The 13,288-nt window shown below is 43.0% G+C and overlaps 1 protein-coding gene across 1 annotated transcript; it reads left to right on the plus strand.

Moving 5' to 3' along the window:
• Window positions 1-1,937: 1,937 nt before the first annotated feature.
• Window positions 1,938-12,432, plus strand: LOC144500052 (high-affinity choline transporter 1). The gene is made up of 8 exons (XM_078222814.1): window positions 1,938-2,115; window positions 2,759-2,872; window positions 4,004-4,159; window positions 4,416-4,564; window positions 4,664-4,807; window positions 5,029-5,182; window positions 10,869-11,086; window positions 11,797-12,432. Exons 1-8 carry the CDS (start codon window positions 1,938-1,940, stop codon window positions 12,430-12,432), a joined length of 1,749 nt encoding a protein of 582 aa, XP_078078940.1.
• Window positions 12,433-13,288: the final 856 nt, after the last annotated feature.

Below are 13,288 nucleotides of genomic sequence, written 5' to 3' on the forward strand. Positions count from 1 at the left end.
ATGCAAGTGTCGAAATAATCACCGCCTTATTCGCAGATTGGATGGCATTATCATTCAACAAATGGTCAGCCAAAGACTGTTTCTGTCAACTTTTCACACAGAAGCCTTTTTATCATTAACCATTCGCCGAAATTCCGTGAAGCCTTTTAGCTTTTAAAACCATATCGAGACTGAAAAAGAACTAGTTGGTTGCCCATGAATGATTCAATATGCCATCCATCTGCTCTTTCAGAGAACCTTAAACACTGTTTTCGCGTTCGACATACAGTCAGGTCGTTAATAAGTAAATCAAAATTGTGACTTTGGCGGGAGTTCGGAACTGGAACTGTGAAGGACATGAAAATAAAAGAGGAATACATTTCAATTTGAGTGAAGTGAATCAAGTCCACCCTCTTTGTGCTGTGCGTCAAGGAAGCCCATCCCCTGTCCTCTAAGTGATACCATCCATTTCATAAATCTCATGCCAAAAATTAACAAGCTCAGATCATTGACAGGGAGCTTCCACTCGCATCTGGGTGACGTTTATCTCTTTCCTCGTGTCTAGCTGCTGACGGAGCCTCTATAAACCAATGGAATAAATGCCAGATCCGGAGAAGAACGCTCTCCGCTCCTGTTGCTTCTGAGAGAAGAGCTTCCTGACAGGAGTCAAAGGTAGCACGTTGCGTCCTCAACTTGAAGACAAGAGACTTCTTCATTCAAAGGTAAGTGGACTGACAGAAAGCCGCTGGCATAAAAAGAGCTTCATGTTGTGTTCTCTTCTGAGTAGTCTGCTCAGTCCCTTTGTTTCCTGCGAAGTGATACACTATCACCACTGATCTTTGAAATCAGAAGACAAGCCAGGCTGGATAAAGAATCCGACTCTTGTGGAGAAGGAACTTATCCGTGCTTCTGTGCTGGCTCCTTAACAAGAGAAACATCCTTGGTGCTGCAGCTTTCTCGCACATCTCATTTCAACAACTATTGAAATGCTAGACTGTCAGCACGGTTTTCTCCATCGTTAGTTACTGCTGACTGAATACACACGGAGAACGAAATAAAAGAGCGGCTATTGGAAATCTTAAATCAAGCAGAAAATGCTGGCGGTTTAGGTAGCCTGTGTGTGTGTGTGGAGTGGGGTGGGGAAGGAACAAGCTCCTACTTCGGGTGTAAGTCCAGTTCTGAAACGTTAACTTTTCCCTTTTCTCCACAGGTGCTGCCTATTTTATCTTCAAGTCAAATACAGTTATGTTCCTAATCTGCAAGCCCAGAATATCCGTCCATCATCCAATTTTATATTCGGTGTCAGAAAATGAATTCGCTGTTGTATTTATCTATTCCCTGAACCGTCCTTCACATTTCAGAGATGCCCCTGGCTATAAGATATTCCTGAAAAAAAGATTGTCTTAAGCCATGAAGATCCCCCCCCCCCCCCCACACACACACACACACCCAGCAACCCCCCCCCCCCCCCCCCCTCCCAACTCATTCAAGCGATGTGTGGCCAGCACTTTCCCATCACTGGAGGATTTGCTTCGATATTCCAGTTGTACACACGGCTGATCCCCAGGACCTCCCTGGGCTTGGCTAGCTGCTCAGATATACTCCACACACATTCTCCAATACTGTTAAGGGCGTGTTAGCACCGAGCTGCCGAGTCCCGGTCATTACTCCCATCAGAGTTACAGCCGACCCTTTCGTGGTATTGTCCACATCGCAATGTTAATGGTGATTGCTTGAAAGAGACAGTTTCAATTAGCCTGAGCCGGTGTTTCCCGGAATCTCAAATCCAGCAATCCCCTGTCCAGTAAATTGATCTTATGTTAAATGCTCAGACACCCCAGGGATGCATTAATGCCTTTGCCCTTTTGTGTATTCATTCGGAATATTGCGTCTGCTTTTCCCTCTTTCAGGTTCCTCGGGATTCGCGGCTTTGCTGCCAGCTCTTTTTCGGACAGAAAATGAACGTTCACGTCGGTGGGATAGTAGCCATTGTGCTGTTTTATCTCTTAATCTTATGTGTTGGAATATGGGCCGCTTGGAAAAGTAAAAATACGGGCACTGATCAGGATAGGAGTGAAGCCATAATGGTCGGAGGAAGAAACATTGGCTTGCTGGTTGGTGGGTTCACCATGACAGGTGAGTGCCAAGTGGCGTTTTGATCCCATTCTGAAGTTCTTGTGAATAGCTTCGCCCATGTTTCAGCCAGTCTGCTCTGTACACTCTGTACCCCCGCTGTCGGTGCAAGAACGGCTGTAGCGAACAAAGAGTAGGGAGAATAGTCCCCACAATATTTGGATGCTTGGCGTCCATTGTACTTTTGGACCGCCTAACCCTGTGAGGAAAGTAAATACGAAGATTGATCTGGCGTTCGTATTGTTTCTCAATACTCCACAATTTTAAAAAAGGCTTAAATAAATCATCAAGTGTCCCTTTATAGATTCCCCCAATGATTTCTGGCTCCGCCACATTCATTACCAGACATTGATGGAAGAAGGTGCGATTTGATTCTTTGTTGTCGAATATTTGAAGATAGGTGCTACATTAAAAAACAGAACAGCCTCTCACTGCACTGAACTCTCTCCCCTTCCTTTACCATTGTTGCCCTTTTCACCATTTCCATACTCTGTCATCCATGCCTCACGTGAGTATTTCCTGATAGGTGCTACAATTATTTTCTCATTATCTTGCTGTTCTCCTTCCCTGTTGGCGCCGGAATGATATTTGTTTTGGTCCTAGAGGAAGGCTGCCTTTCATTAAACAACTCCTTTTCTCATCACAGCGACCTGGGTTGGAGGCGGTTACATCAATGGCACAGCAGAGGCGGTTTATCTCCCTGGGTACGGTTTGGCCTCGGCACAGGCTCCATTCGGATATGCACTCAGCCTGGTTTTAGGTATGGACCCTGAAGCCCTAGGGCATTGTACAAATAAAATGGACTTGAAGCTGTAACCATTGCCACACCCAGCAGCAGCCCCACAAGACAGTAACTATTCAAGATTGTTAATAGGAACTAACTTTAACAACTGCGTAGAACTGCGCAAATCAAACACCTAATCCACATAAAACTAATCTCTCAGAACCAACTAACATAGAACCAGTTAACAGCAACTTCCTGATTCAATTCATTGACTGTCAGCTCATTTCCCAGTGACAAGGTTTGATTTTTTTTATTCATTCGTGGGACATGGGCCTCGCTGCCTGGCCAGCATTTGTTGCCCTTCTTATGTTGCCCAGGGAAGTTGAGAGTCAACCACATTACTTACTGTAGCTCTGGAGTCACATGTAAGCCAGACCAGGTAAGGACGGCAGATTTCTTTCCATAAAGGACATTTAACATTAGCAAAACATTAAAAGAGATTCGATTGGCTCTTACTGAAAACAATTGTGACTTACTTAAATGGATACGGTCAGATCATGCGATGAGGTTCTGCTTACGATCATTTGGTCGAGCCAGTGGATAATTTTATTAGAAAAATGTCACTATTGCGCACTGCCTGACAAAGACCGCTTTACTGTTACGGAATAGAACCAGAGTACATTTTTTTACCATCTTTTATTAAATTGGGCCTCATTTTAACGGGAACATTGAAGACAGAGAGGGAGTAACATCCGGAGGATCTTATTCTTTGTAATTCATGCTTTGATCGTTGCAAGGCAAAAAAAAACCAATTAAAATAATTAAATCCCAAACCATAAAGGTACTAACCATGGAGAGGCTTTTCAATCGGGTGAAATGAACATGGGAATGAGTTTGTACCGTGTTCCATCAGGCTAAAGGCGGAAATCCGGATTATAAACTGCAGAAACTTGAATTTACGGAACAAACTGTCTGTAAATACAGTGCGCGTTTGACTAAAGTAAAGACAAGGTTTTGGTGTTCCGTCAGGGCAAATACAGCAAGAGATCTAAAGAATCTGGAGCTAAACAAGTTCAGCTTGATTTCCCCTTCCCCGCTCCCCTTGCGGTAACTCTGGTCGGCGATTTGTTTCCATTTGGGATTGAAAGGCTTTCTCTTGTCTTACAGGTGGCCTGTTTTTCGCTAAACCCATGCGCTCCCGGGGTTACGTGACCATGTTGGATCCATTTCAGCAGATCTACGGCAAACGAATGGGAGGACTGCTTTTCATCCCCGCTCTCATGGGGGAGATGTTCTGGTCGGCAGCTGTACTTTCCGCGTTAGGTAACCCCCTGCCCCCCACCCCACCCACCAAGGACCCATTGCCTGAAATCCAACTCATGTCAATTTCACACCGATTTACGTTTGGAAGTAAAATAAAAGTCCAGTCTTAGCTTTAACAACAAAAGTAAATGCAGCGACCGTTGTTTCTCTGTGAACAATGCTGTTTTATATTAAGGAATAAAGGATGGATAACCTGTTTTCTTTATATTTACTGTACTGAAGGCCAATATTAAGACAGTAAACAACTGCTTTTCAGGTGCAACTTTGAGTGTGATTGTCGACATCAACATAAACATATCGGTAGTTATTTCTGCTGTGATCGCTATATTCTACACTCTGGTGGGGGGATTGTACTCTGTGGCGTACACGGATGTGGTCCAGTTATTCTGCATCTTCGTGGGACTGGTAAGCGTAACAATTGAAAACAGCACCCACAGCCTAAAATTAATTGGTGTTCAATCAAAGTAAGGCAACTTTTCAACATTTGAATCTTTTGTTTCCCAGTGGATCAGCATCCCTTTCGCCATGTTAAACCCAGCAGTTACAGACATCTCCATCACAGCGAGTCACGAAGTTTACCAAGCGCCTTGGTTGGGGTCTATTAATACAGAGGACATCTTCACCTGGATAGATAACTTCCTATTATTGGTATGGGTAATGTCTTCAAGAAGCAGCGCCGTGTTCCTTAATGTATACAACAATGAAGCTAGCAAACTAGATACTAATACATACTAAAAGAATAGCACATCAGAAAATGTACACTAATGTAAATATAACCTTCCTCACAGGCTGCCGTATTAATGCCTAGTTAGGCGAGATAGGTAGAATGTAGTTACAGCACAATGATTAATAATTGCGTTTATTTTCAGATGTTGGGTGGAATCCCGTGGCAGGTGTATTTTCAGAGGGTCCTTTCTGCTTCTTCTGCTACCTATGCACAGATCCTCTCCTTCCTGGCTGCCTTTGGCTGCATAATCATGGCCATCCCGTCTGTACTTATCGGTGCAATTGGTGCATCCACTGGTAAAGTAACGTAATCTTCACAGTGTCACTGTCATTTCTTTCATTCGTACCATTCTGAGATGCTGCATACCTGGGCATTACCAAAAAAAATCATTTATAAATTTTTTTAAAATGTTTCCGCAAATTGCCATTTTCGATCATTTGAATGATTATGTGAAATGCTTGTTACAGATGCTCGCGTTGTGTTAACATTGTCATTAAAGCTAAATAATATTGCTTACATTTTTGTACCTTTTGGTACAAAGAACAAAGAACAAAGAACAATACAGCACAGGAACAGGCCCTTCGGCCCCCCAAGCCCGCGCCGCTCCCCGGTCCAGGATTGAATCCTGAATCCAGGATCCCCGCCCAATTTTCCAGCCTATCTACATACCAATATCCTATCCACCGAGCTGTCCCTCACAGCTACGATGCTTTGTTCATTACAACCTATTAACTTACCCCCACCCCCCCATTCCAGACCATGTGATCTCCAGGGAGAGGCGAAAACCCAGAGTGAAAAACCCCAGGGCCAATATGGGGGAAAAAAATCTGGGAAATTCCTCTCCGACCCCCTGAGGCGATCGAAACGAGTCCAGGAGATCACAATGGCCCCGATCGGAAAATGCTTCCCAACCCTAGTCATTTCCACTTCCACGAACACCATATGAATTCCCTGCCCCCGAGTCAGGTTCCCAACTATCCGCAGTCTCACTCTGTACTGGCACCAGCAAGATGATCATAGAATGAAGCCTTGAAACGAGAAACCAGGAACAATTAGCCCGCGCCGCTCCCTGGTCCAAACTAGACCACTCTTTTGTATCCCTCCATTCCCACTCCGTTCATATAGCTGTCTAGATAAGTCTTAAACGTTCCCAGTGTGTCCGCCTCCACCACCTTGCCCGGCAACACATTCCAGGCCCCCACGACCCTCTGTGTGAAATATGTCCTTCTGATATCTGTGTTAAACCTCCCCCCCTTCACCTTGAACCTATGACCCCTCGTGAACGTCACCACCGACCCGGGGAAAAGCTTCCCACCGTTCACCCTATCTATGCCTTTCATAATTTTATACACCTCTATTAAGTCTCCCCTCATCCTCCGTCTTTCCAAGGAGAACAACCCCAGTTTCCCCAATCTCTCCTCATAACCAAGCCCCTCCATACCAGGCAACATCCTGGTAAACCTCCTCTGTACTCTCTCCAAAGCCTCCACGTCCTTCTGGTAGTGTGGTGACCAGAACTGGACGCAGTATTCCAAATGCGGCCGAACCAACGTTCTATACATCTGCAACATCAGACCCCAACTTTTATACTCTATGCCCCGTCCTATAAAGGCAAGCATGCCATATGCCTTCTTCACCACCTTCTCCACCTGTGACGTCACCTTCAAAGATCTGTGGACTTGCACACCCAGGTCCCTCTGCGTCTCTACACCCTTTATGGTTCTTCCATTTATCGTGTAGCTCCTCCCTACATTATTCCCACCAAAATGCATCACTTCGCATTTATCAGGATTGAACTCCATCTGCCATTTCCTTGCCCAAATTTCCAGCCTATCTATATCCTTCTGTAGCCTCTGACAATGTTCCTCACTATCTGCAAGTCCTGCCAGTTTTGTGTCGTCCGCAAACTTACTGATCACCCCAGTTACTCCTTCTTCCAGATCATTTATATAAATCACAAACAGCAGAGGTCCCAATACAGAGCCCTGCGGTACACCACTAGTCACAGGCCTCCAGCCGGAAAAAGACCCTTCCACTACCACCCTCTGTCTTCTATGACCAAGCCAGTTCTCCACCCATCTAGCCACCTCCCCCTTTATCCCATGGGATCCAACCTTTTTCACTAGCCTACCATGAGGGACTTTGTCAAATGCTTTACTAAAGTCCATATAGACAACATCCACGGCCCTTCCTTCGTCAACCATTTTGGTCACTTCTTCAAAAAACACCACCAGGTTCATGAGGCATGACCTCCCTCTCACAAAACCATGTTGACTATCGTTAATGAGTTTATTCCTTTCTAAATGCGCATACATCCTATCTTTAAGAATCTTCTCCAACAACTTCCCCACCACGGACGTCAAGCTCACCGGCCTATAATTACCCGGGTTATCCTTCCTACCCTTCTTAAATAACGGGACCACATTGGCTATCCTCCAATCCTCTGGGACCTCACCTGTGTCCAGTGACGAGACAAAGATTTGCGTCAGAGGCCCAACGATTTCACCTCTCATCTCCCTGAGCAGCCTTGGATAGATTCCATCAGGCCCTGGGGATTTGTCAGTCTTTATATTCTCTAACAAACCTAACACTTCCTCCTTTGTAATGGAGATTTTCTCCAACGGTTCAACACTCCCCTCCGAGACACTCCCAGTCAACACATCCCTCTCCTTTGTGAATACCGACGCAAAGTATTCATTTCGGATCTCCCCTACCTCTTTGGGCTCCAAGCATAAGTCCCCACTTTTGTCCCTGAGAGGTCCGATTTTTTCCCTAACAACCCTTTTGTTCCTAACGTATGAATAAAATGCCTTGGGATTCTCCTTAATCCTGTCTGCCAAGAACATTTCGTGACCCCTTTTTGCTCTTCTAATTCCCCGTTTGAGTATTTTCCTACTTTCATTATACTCCTCCAGAGCTCCCTCCGTTTTTAGCTGCTTGGACCTAACATACGCCTCTCTTTTCCTTTTGACCAGTCCCTCAATTTCCCTGGTTATCCACGGTTCTCTAATCCTACCCTTCCTATCCTTCTTTTTTACAGGCACATGCTTGTCCTGTAGCCCTAACAACCGTTCCTTAAAAGACTGCCACATACCAGATGTGGATTTACCCTCAAACAGCCTCTCCCAATCAAGAGCTGCCAATTTCTGCCTGATCCCAATAAAGTTAGCCTTCCCCCAATCCAACACCTTACCCTTGGGACACCACTCATCCTTTTCCATCACTATCCTAAAGCTAACAGAATTGTGGTCACTATTTGCCACATGTTCCCCAACCAAAACTTTGAAGACCTGACCGGGCTCATTCCCCAGCACCAGGTCCAGTATAGCCCCCTCTCTAGTTGGGCTGTCCACATATTGTTCCAACGAACCCTCCTGTACACATTTTACAAATGCCTCACCATCCAGAGTCCCTGCCCTCAGCGATTTCCAGTCTATACCAGGGAAATTGAAGTCTCCCACTACAACAACCCTATATTTCCTGCACCTATCCAGTATCTCCTGACATATCCATTCTTCCACTTCTCTTGGGCTGTTGGGGGGCCTGTAGTACACCCCCAACATAGTGACTGCGCCTTTCCTGTTTCTCAGCTCCACCCAGAGTGACTCGCTACACGACTCCTCCGAATTGTCCTCCCTCTGCACCGCTGTAATATGCTCTCCAACCAATACCGCTACTCCCCCACCTCTTTTGGCCCCTCCTCTGTCTCGCCTAAAACACTTGTACCCTGGAATATTCAGCTGCCAGTCCTGTCCCTCTTTCAACCAAGTCTCTGTCACCGCAACCACATCCAAATTCCTCGTGCGCATTAAGGCCCCAAGTTCGTCTGTTTTACCTGCTACGCTCCTTGCATTGAAGTATAAGCACTCCAGACCCCCAGGCTCAGTGAGGTCATCCTCCCCCAGAGTGCTCTTCTTCTTTGCCAGCCTTGTCCCAGCCCCAAGCTTGTCCCCAGCCACCACACTTATAGACCTAATAGTTTGATCCCCACCCCCCTGCCATACTAGTTTAAACCCCCCCGAACTGCATTAGCAAAGCTCCCAGCCAGGATATTTGTGCCCTTCCAACTTAGTTGTGACCCCTCCCTCTTGTACAGGTGCCATCCTCTCCTGAAAACCTCCCATTGGTCTATGAAAATAAAGCCCTCCCTCCTGGACCAGTCCTTTAGCCAGGCATTCATTTGAACCAACTCCCTATTCTTATCCTCACTGGCACGAGGCATTGGGAGCAGCCCAGAGATGGCCACCCTAGTGACCCTACTTTTTAACCTATTTCCCAACTCCCTGAATTGCTCTCTTAGGACCCCCCTACTCTTCCTATCTACGTCATTTCCACCAATGTGTATAATGACATCCGTTTCTTTATCTTCCAACCTTCGTCAACCATTTTGGTCACTTCTTCAAAAAACACCACCAGGTTCGTGAGGCATGACCTCCCTCTCACAAAACCATGTTGACTATCGTTAATGAGTTTATTCCTTTCTAAATGCGCATACATCCTATCTTTAAGAATCTTCTCCAACAACTTCCCCACCACGGACGTCAAGCTCACCGGCCTATAATTACCCGGGTTATCCTTCCTACCCTTCTTAAATAACGGGACCATAACTTTATTCCCAATCAAAATCCAATTCAAAACAGATCCAAGCTGACAAGACATATCATTCCTCCCATCTTGGGCTCGATCAAACAAGATCCAAGCTGACAGGATGAGGCATTACACCCCCTCCAGGGCGTGATCTAAGCTTCATCTTAACTAAAAAGCCCAGATGGCTGTTAAAAAATTGCTTCAGGTGAAGCCTCAGTATTACCTTATTGGCCAAAACCAGATGCAGGATCACAAACTACACTTGATCTTAGCCAAAAGACCCAGAAGCAACTTGGCCTTAGAACTCAACGTTATGACTTGCAGTAGTCTTGGTCTTTGAAACTTTAATGTGGAGATGCCAACGTTGAACTGGGGTAAACGCAGTAAGAAGTCTCACAACACCAGGTTAAAGTCCTGGTGTTGTGAGACTTCTTACTTTTGAAACTTTCACATGCCCTAGTTGGCCTATGCACTTTTGTTCAAGGTTGGTACCCAAAAGAATGGGGATTTATAAATTTTAAATATGCTGAATCACACAGGAGTAAAACAATAAGGAAAGTTTTTGCATTTCACATCAATTCCATAAAAAAGCTTTGATGAATCGCACATTGCATTATGATTTGCAAACATTTTGTCATTGGTTGGAGAAAAAGCCATAATTCAATTTTTTTAAACACTTACAGGTCCTGCTTAAAGTGAAACATATTTGTGATACAAATTGACAACCAAATGAGAATCTATGAAATCTAGTGACTGACTATCCATGCACCTTGTTGATTGGAGTATTTGTTCCTGTACAGCCTCATTTCCAATAAATCCTAATTGTGATGGATGAATCTTTATAAAAAAAAGAGTTGCTAGGCAATGTTTTTCCTTGCTGTACAAGTCGTTTATAACATTTAATTAAAATGATCTAACATTCAAAATGCTTCTTTAAGTATGGCCACATACTTTAAATTTCCTCATAGAACATAAAAAGCACACACAAAAGAAACAGTGAAAGATAATTGCATTTCCAGAGTCCAGTTTTCTGTAATAATTCATTGAAATACAACATCTACAAGTGTATGATCTGTGATACTACTACTGATCAAAATCAAAATATATTCTGTCGGCATATCAGCAAAATTGCTACTGCAGTCTTTACTATTAGCAAATTATTGTTCTGAACACAGAAAAATTAATTCCATTTTGAAATCAGGAGAAAACAAATTGGGTATTAGTCTAAATTATGAATTGCAAAATTACATTTTCAGCGTGTTTGCTTGGAATTGTACCAAGTGTTTGTATTTGTCCAGATGCAAAACAGCATCAAAATATTTGCAATGAATGACATTCCTTTTGTCTGCAGGTTGTAATACAATTTATGTCTAGATGGTCCTTTTCTCTCTATAGACTGGAATCAGACTTCATATGGTTTGCCGGATCCCAAAAACAGGAATGAGACGGATATGATTTTGCCAATAGTGATGCAGCATTTGTGTCCATCTTATATTTCCTTTTTTGGCCTCGGAGCTGTCTCTGCTGCAGTGATGTCATCGGCAGATTCTTCCATCTTATCAGCAAGTTCCATGTTTGCTCACAATATTTACCATCTTGCATTCAGACAAGAGGTAAGCTTGGATTTCAGCAAGGCAATAATTCATATAGACACGTTTTTATAAGTGAGGAAGCACTGATCAATTTATGGATTCATTGTTAATATAATTTTTTACTGTGATTCTTGCAGCAAATGAGAGGGCAAGACGTTCTAAAAAGAGTGAGGTGGTAGACAGTTGGATTTCTTTTCTGGTCGACTTCCATCATGATGTTGAATATTAGAAAAATAATGTTGCAACTCACTGAAGAGAGTATTAAGTCAAATTTTGTGTAGCACACTTTAGGAAGGATGCCAAAGCCTTGGAGAGGGAACAGAGAAGATTTGCTAGAATGGTACTAGAGATGCGGGACTTTGATGACATGAAGACAAAAGCTGGGGGTTTTTTTAGAGCAGAGAAGATTAAGGGGAGATTTGATGGGAGGTGTTCAAAATCATGGAGGGTTTTGATAGAGCAAATAAGGAGAAACTGTTTCCACTGGCAGAAGGATCAGTAACCTGAGAACATAAATTTAAGGTAACCGGCAAAAAAAAACAGTGGTGAGATGAGGATTTTATTTTTTCATAGTTGTTATGATCTGGATTGCATTGCAAAAGGTGACAGCGAGACATTGATTCTGCGGTTAAAATCCTCTTTGAGTAACTTGAAGGAAATCCGTATCATATTGGCTTCTTTTGCCTCTACAACAGTGATTAATATTCTCTTAATATAATTGTTCATTACAGGCCACAGACAAAGAAATAGTGTGGGTAATGCGAATCACCATATTTCTGTTTGGAGGAGCAGCAACATCTATGGCATTGCTGGCCCAATCTATCTACGGTCTATGGTATCTGAGCTCAGATCTTGTCTACGTTATTATCTTTCCTCAGCTAATATCAGTGCTTTTCATCAAAGGAACGAACACATATGGCTCAATCGCTGGATACATCATTGGTCTTTTGCTTCGAATTAGTGGTGGTGAACCGTATTTACATCTGCAGCCATTTATTTGTTATCCTGGATGCTATTTAGAACATAGCTTTGGAGGCAAACCTGTCTACGCTCAGAGATTCCCCTTTAAAACCATGTCAATGTTATTCTCCTTCTTGACAAACCTTGGTGTTTCATATTTGGCCAAGCATCTGTTTGAAAGTGGAATATTGCCACCAAAATTAGACTTTCTTGACAGTGTTGTGTCACGACATAGTAAGGAAAACATGGACAAAACGATCTTGGTGAATCATGACAATATTACTTTGTCAGAGCTGGTGCATGTTAATCCAAAACACAGTGCTTCACATAATGCTGCTTTCAGCAATAAGGAAGCATTTGACGACACCGAGCCAAATACTGAATTTTCCAAGTCAGACAATGATTGATTCTCAACCCCTATTATCTAATGAGATCAGTGCAATCACGATCAACCAAGGATGGTACACTAACAATACAAAATAGCATTTTAGTAGTTATAGTATTTTTAGAAAAAAGAATTGTTTATATCAATGCTTTACTGATGATTGTTCACTTAAATACTGTTGTACAGTATTGTTTTAACTCATTCACATGAAATCAGATTAAGCTAACACTTTTGGACCTGGATGGGTTGTCGATTCTTGATACTTTATATTGGCACATTGCAGAGACAAGCTATAATAATTTCTATGGACTAAGTAGTGTTATGGAATGTGGTATCAAAATAGTGGGATCATGAACCGTCACAAATTCATTGGTCCACTGTTTTCCCTATTCATTGGCCAAACTCTGTAATGAACTGGACTCAGGTGGACAGCTGACTTATCACTTGTTGATGAGATTTTAATTGTCGCTTATTATTCTATTTACCTGCACTTATACATCCAAATACACATTCTTGCATATACAAATATATATGCACAAATAATGAACCCAGATAAGTCTATTACCCTTGCTATTTTTAACTGATGAAACAGCAAAGTATCCAATGACAGACCCAGTTAGTTCCACTTATTATTTATTTATTACATCTATAATCTGGATTTCTTTTCAGTTCATTTGGGAAAACTGGTGAAAATGACATCTTGCAGCTTTATTACTCATCATTTATAACTAATATGAAACACATGGTGCTGATCTCTGTGACCTGATCACCCACCTTTAGAAATAAATATGATCATTAATGCCATCAACCTTTGACACTTTATTGATAATACCAGACATTGTTCAATATTATTTGCACCTTGATATATGCAGTATCAA

Source organism: Mustelus asterias, chromosome 10, assembly GCF_964213995.1.
Source record: "Mustelus asterias chromosome 10, sMusAst1.hap1.1, whole genome shotgun sequence".
Taxonomy (NCBI): Eukaryota; Metazoa; Chordata; class Chondrichthyes; order Carcharhiniformes; family Triakidae; genus Mustelus; species Mustelus asterias.

Bases quoted from the DNA above. Each gene is read 5' to 3' on its own strand.
- LOC144500052 (XM_078222814.1), top strand. From the start codon at position 1,938: ATGAACGTTCACGTCGGTGGGATAGTAGCCATTGTGCTGTTTTATCTC. The intron at 5,183-10,868 runs GTAAAGTAACGT...TTCTCTCTATAG, and splicing joins TGCAATTGGTGCATCCACTG to ACTGGAATCAGACTTCATAT. The intron at 11,087-11,796 runs GTAAGCTTGGAT...TGTTCATTACAG, and splicing joins ATCTTGCATTCAGACAAGAG to GCCACAGACAAAGAAATAGT.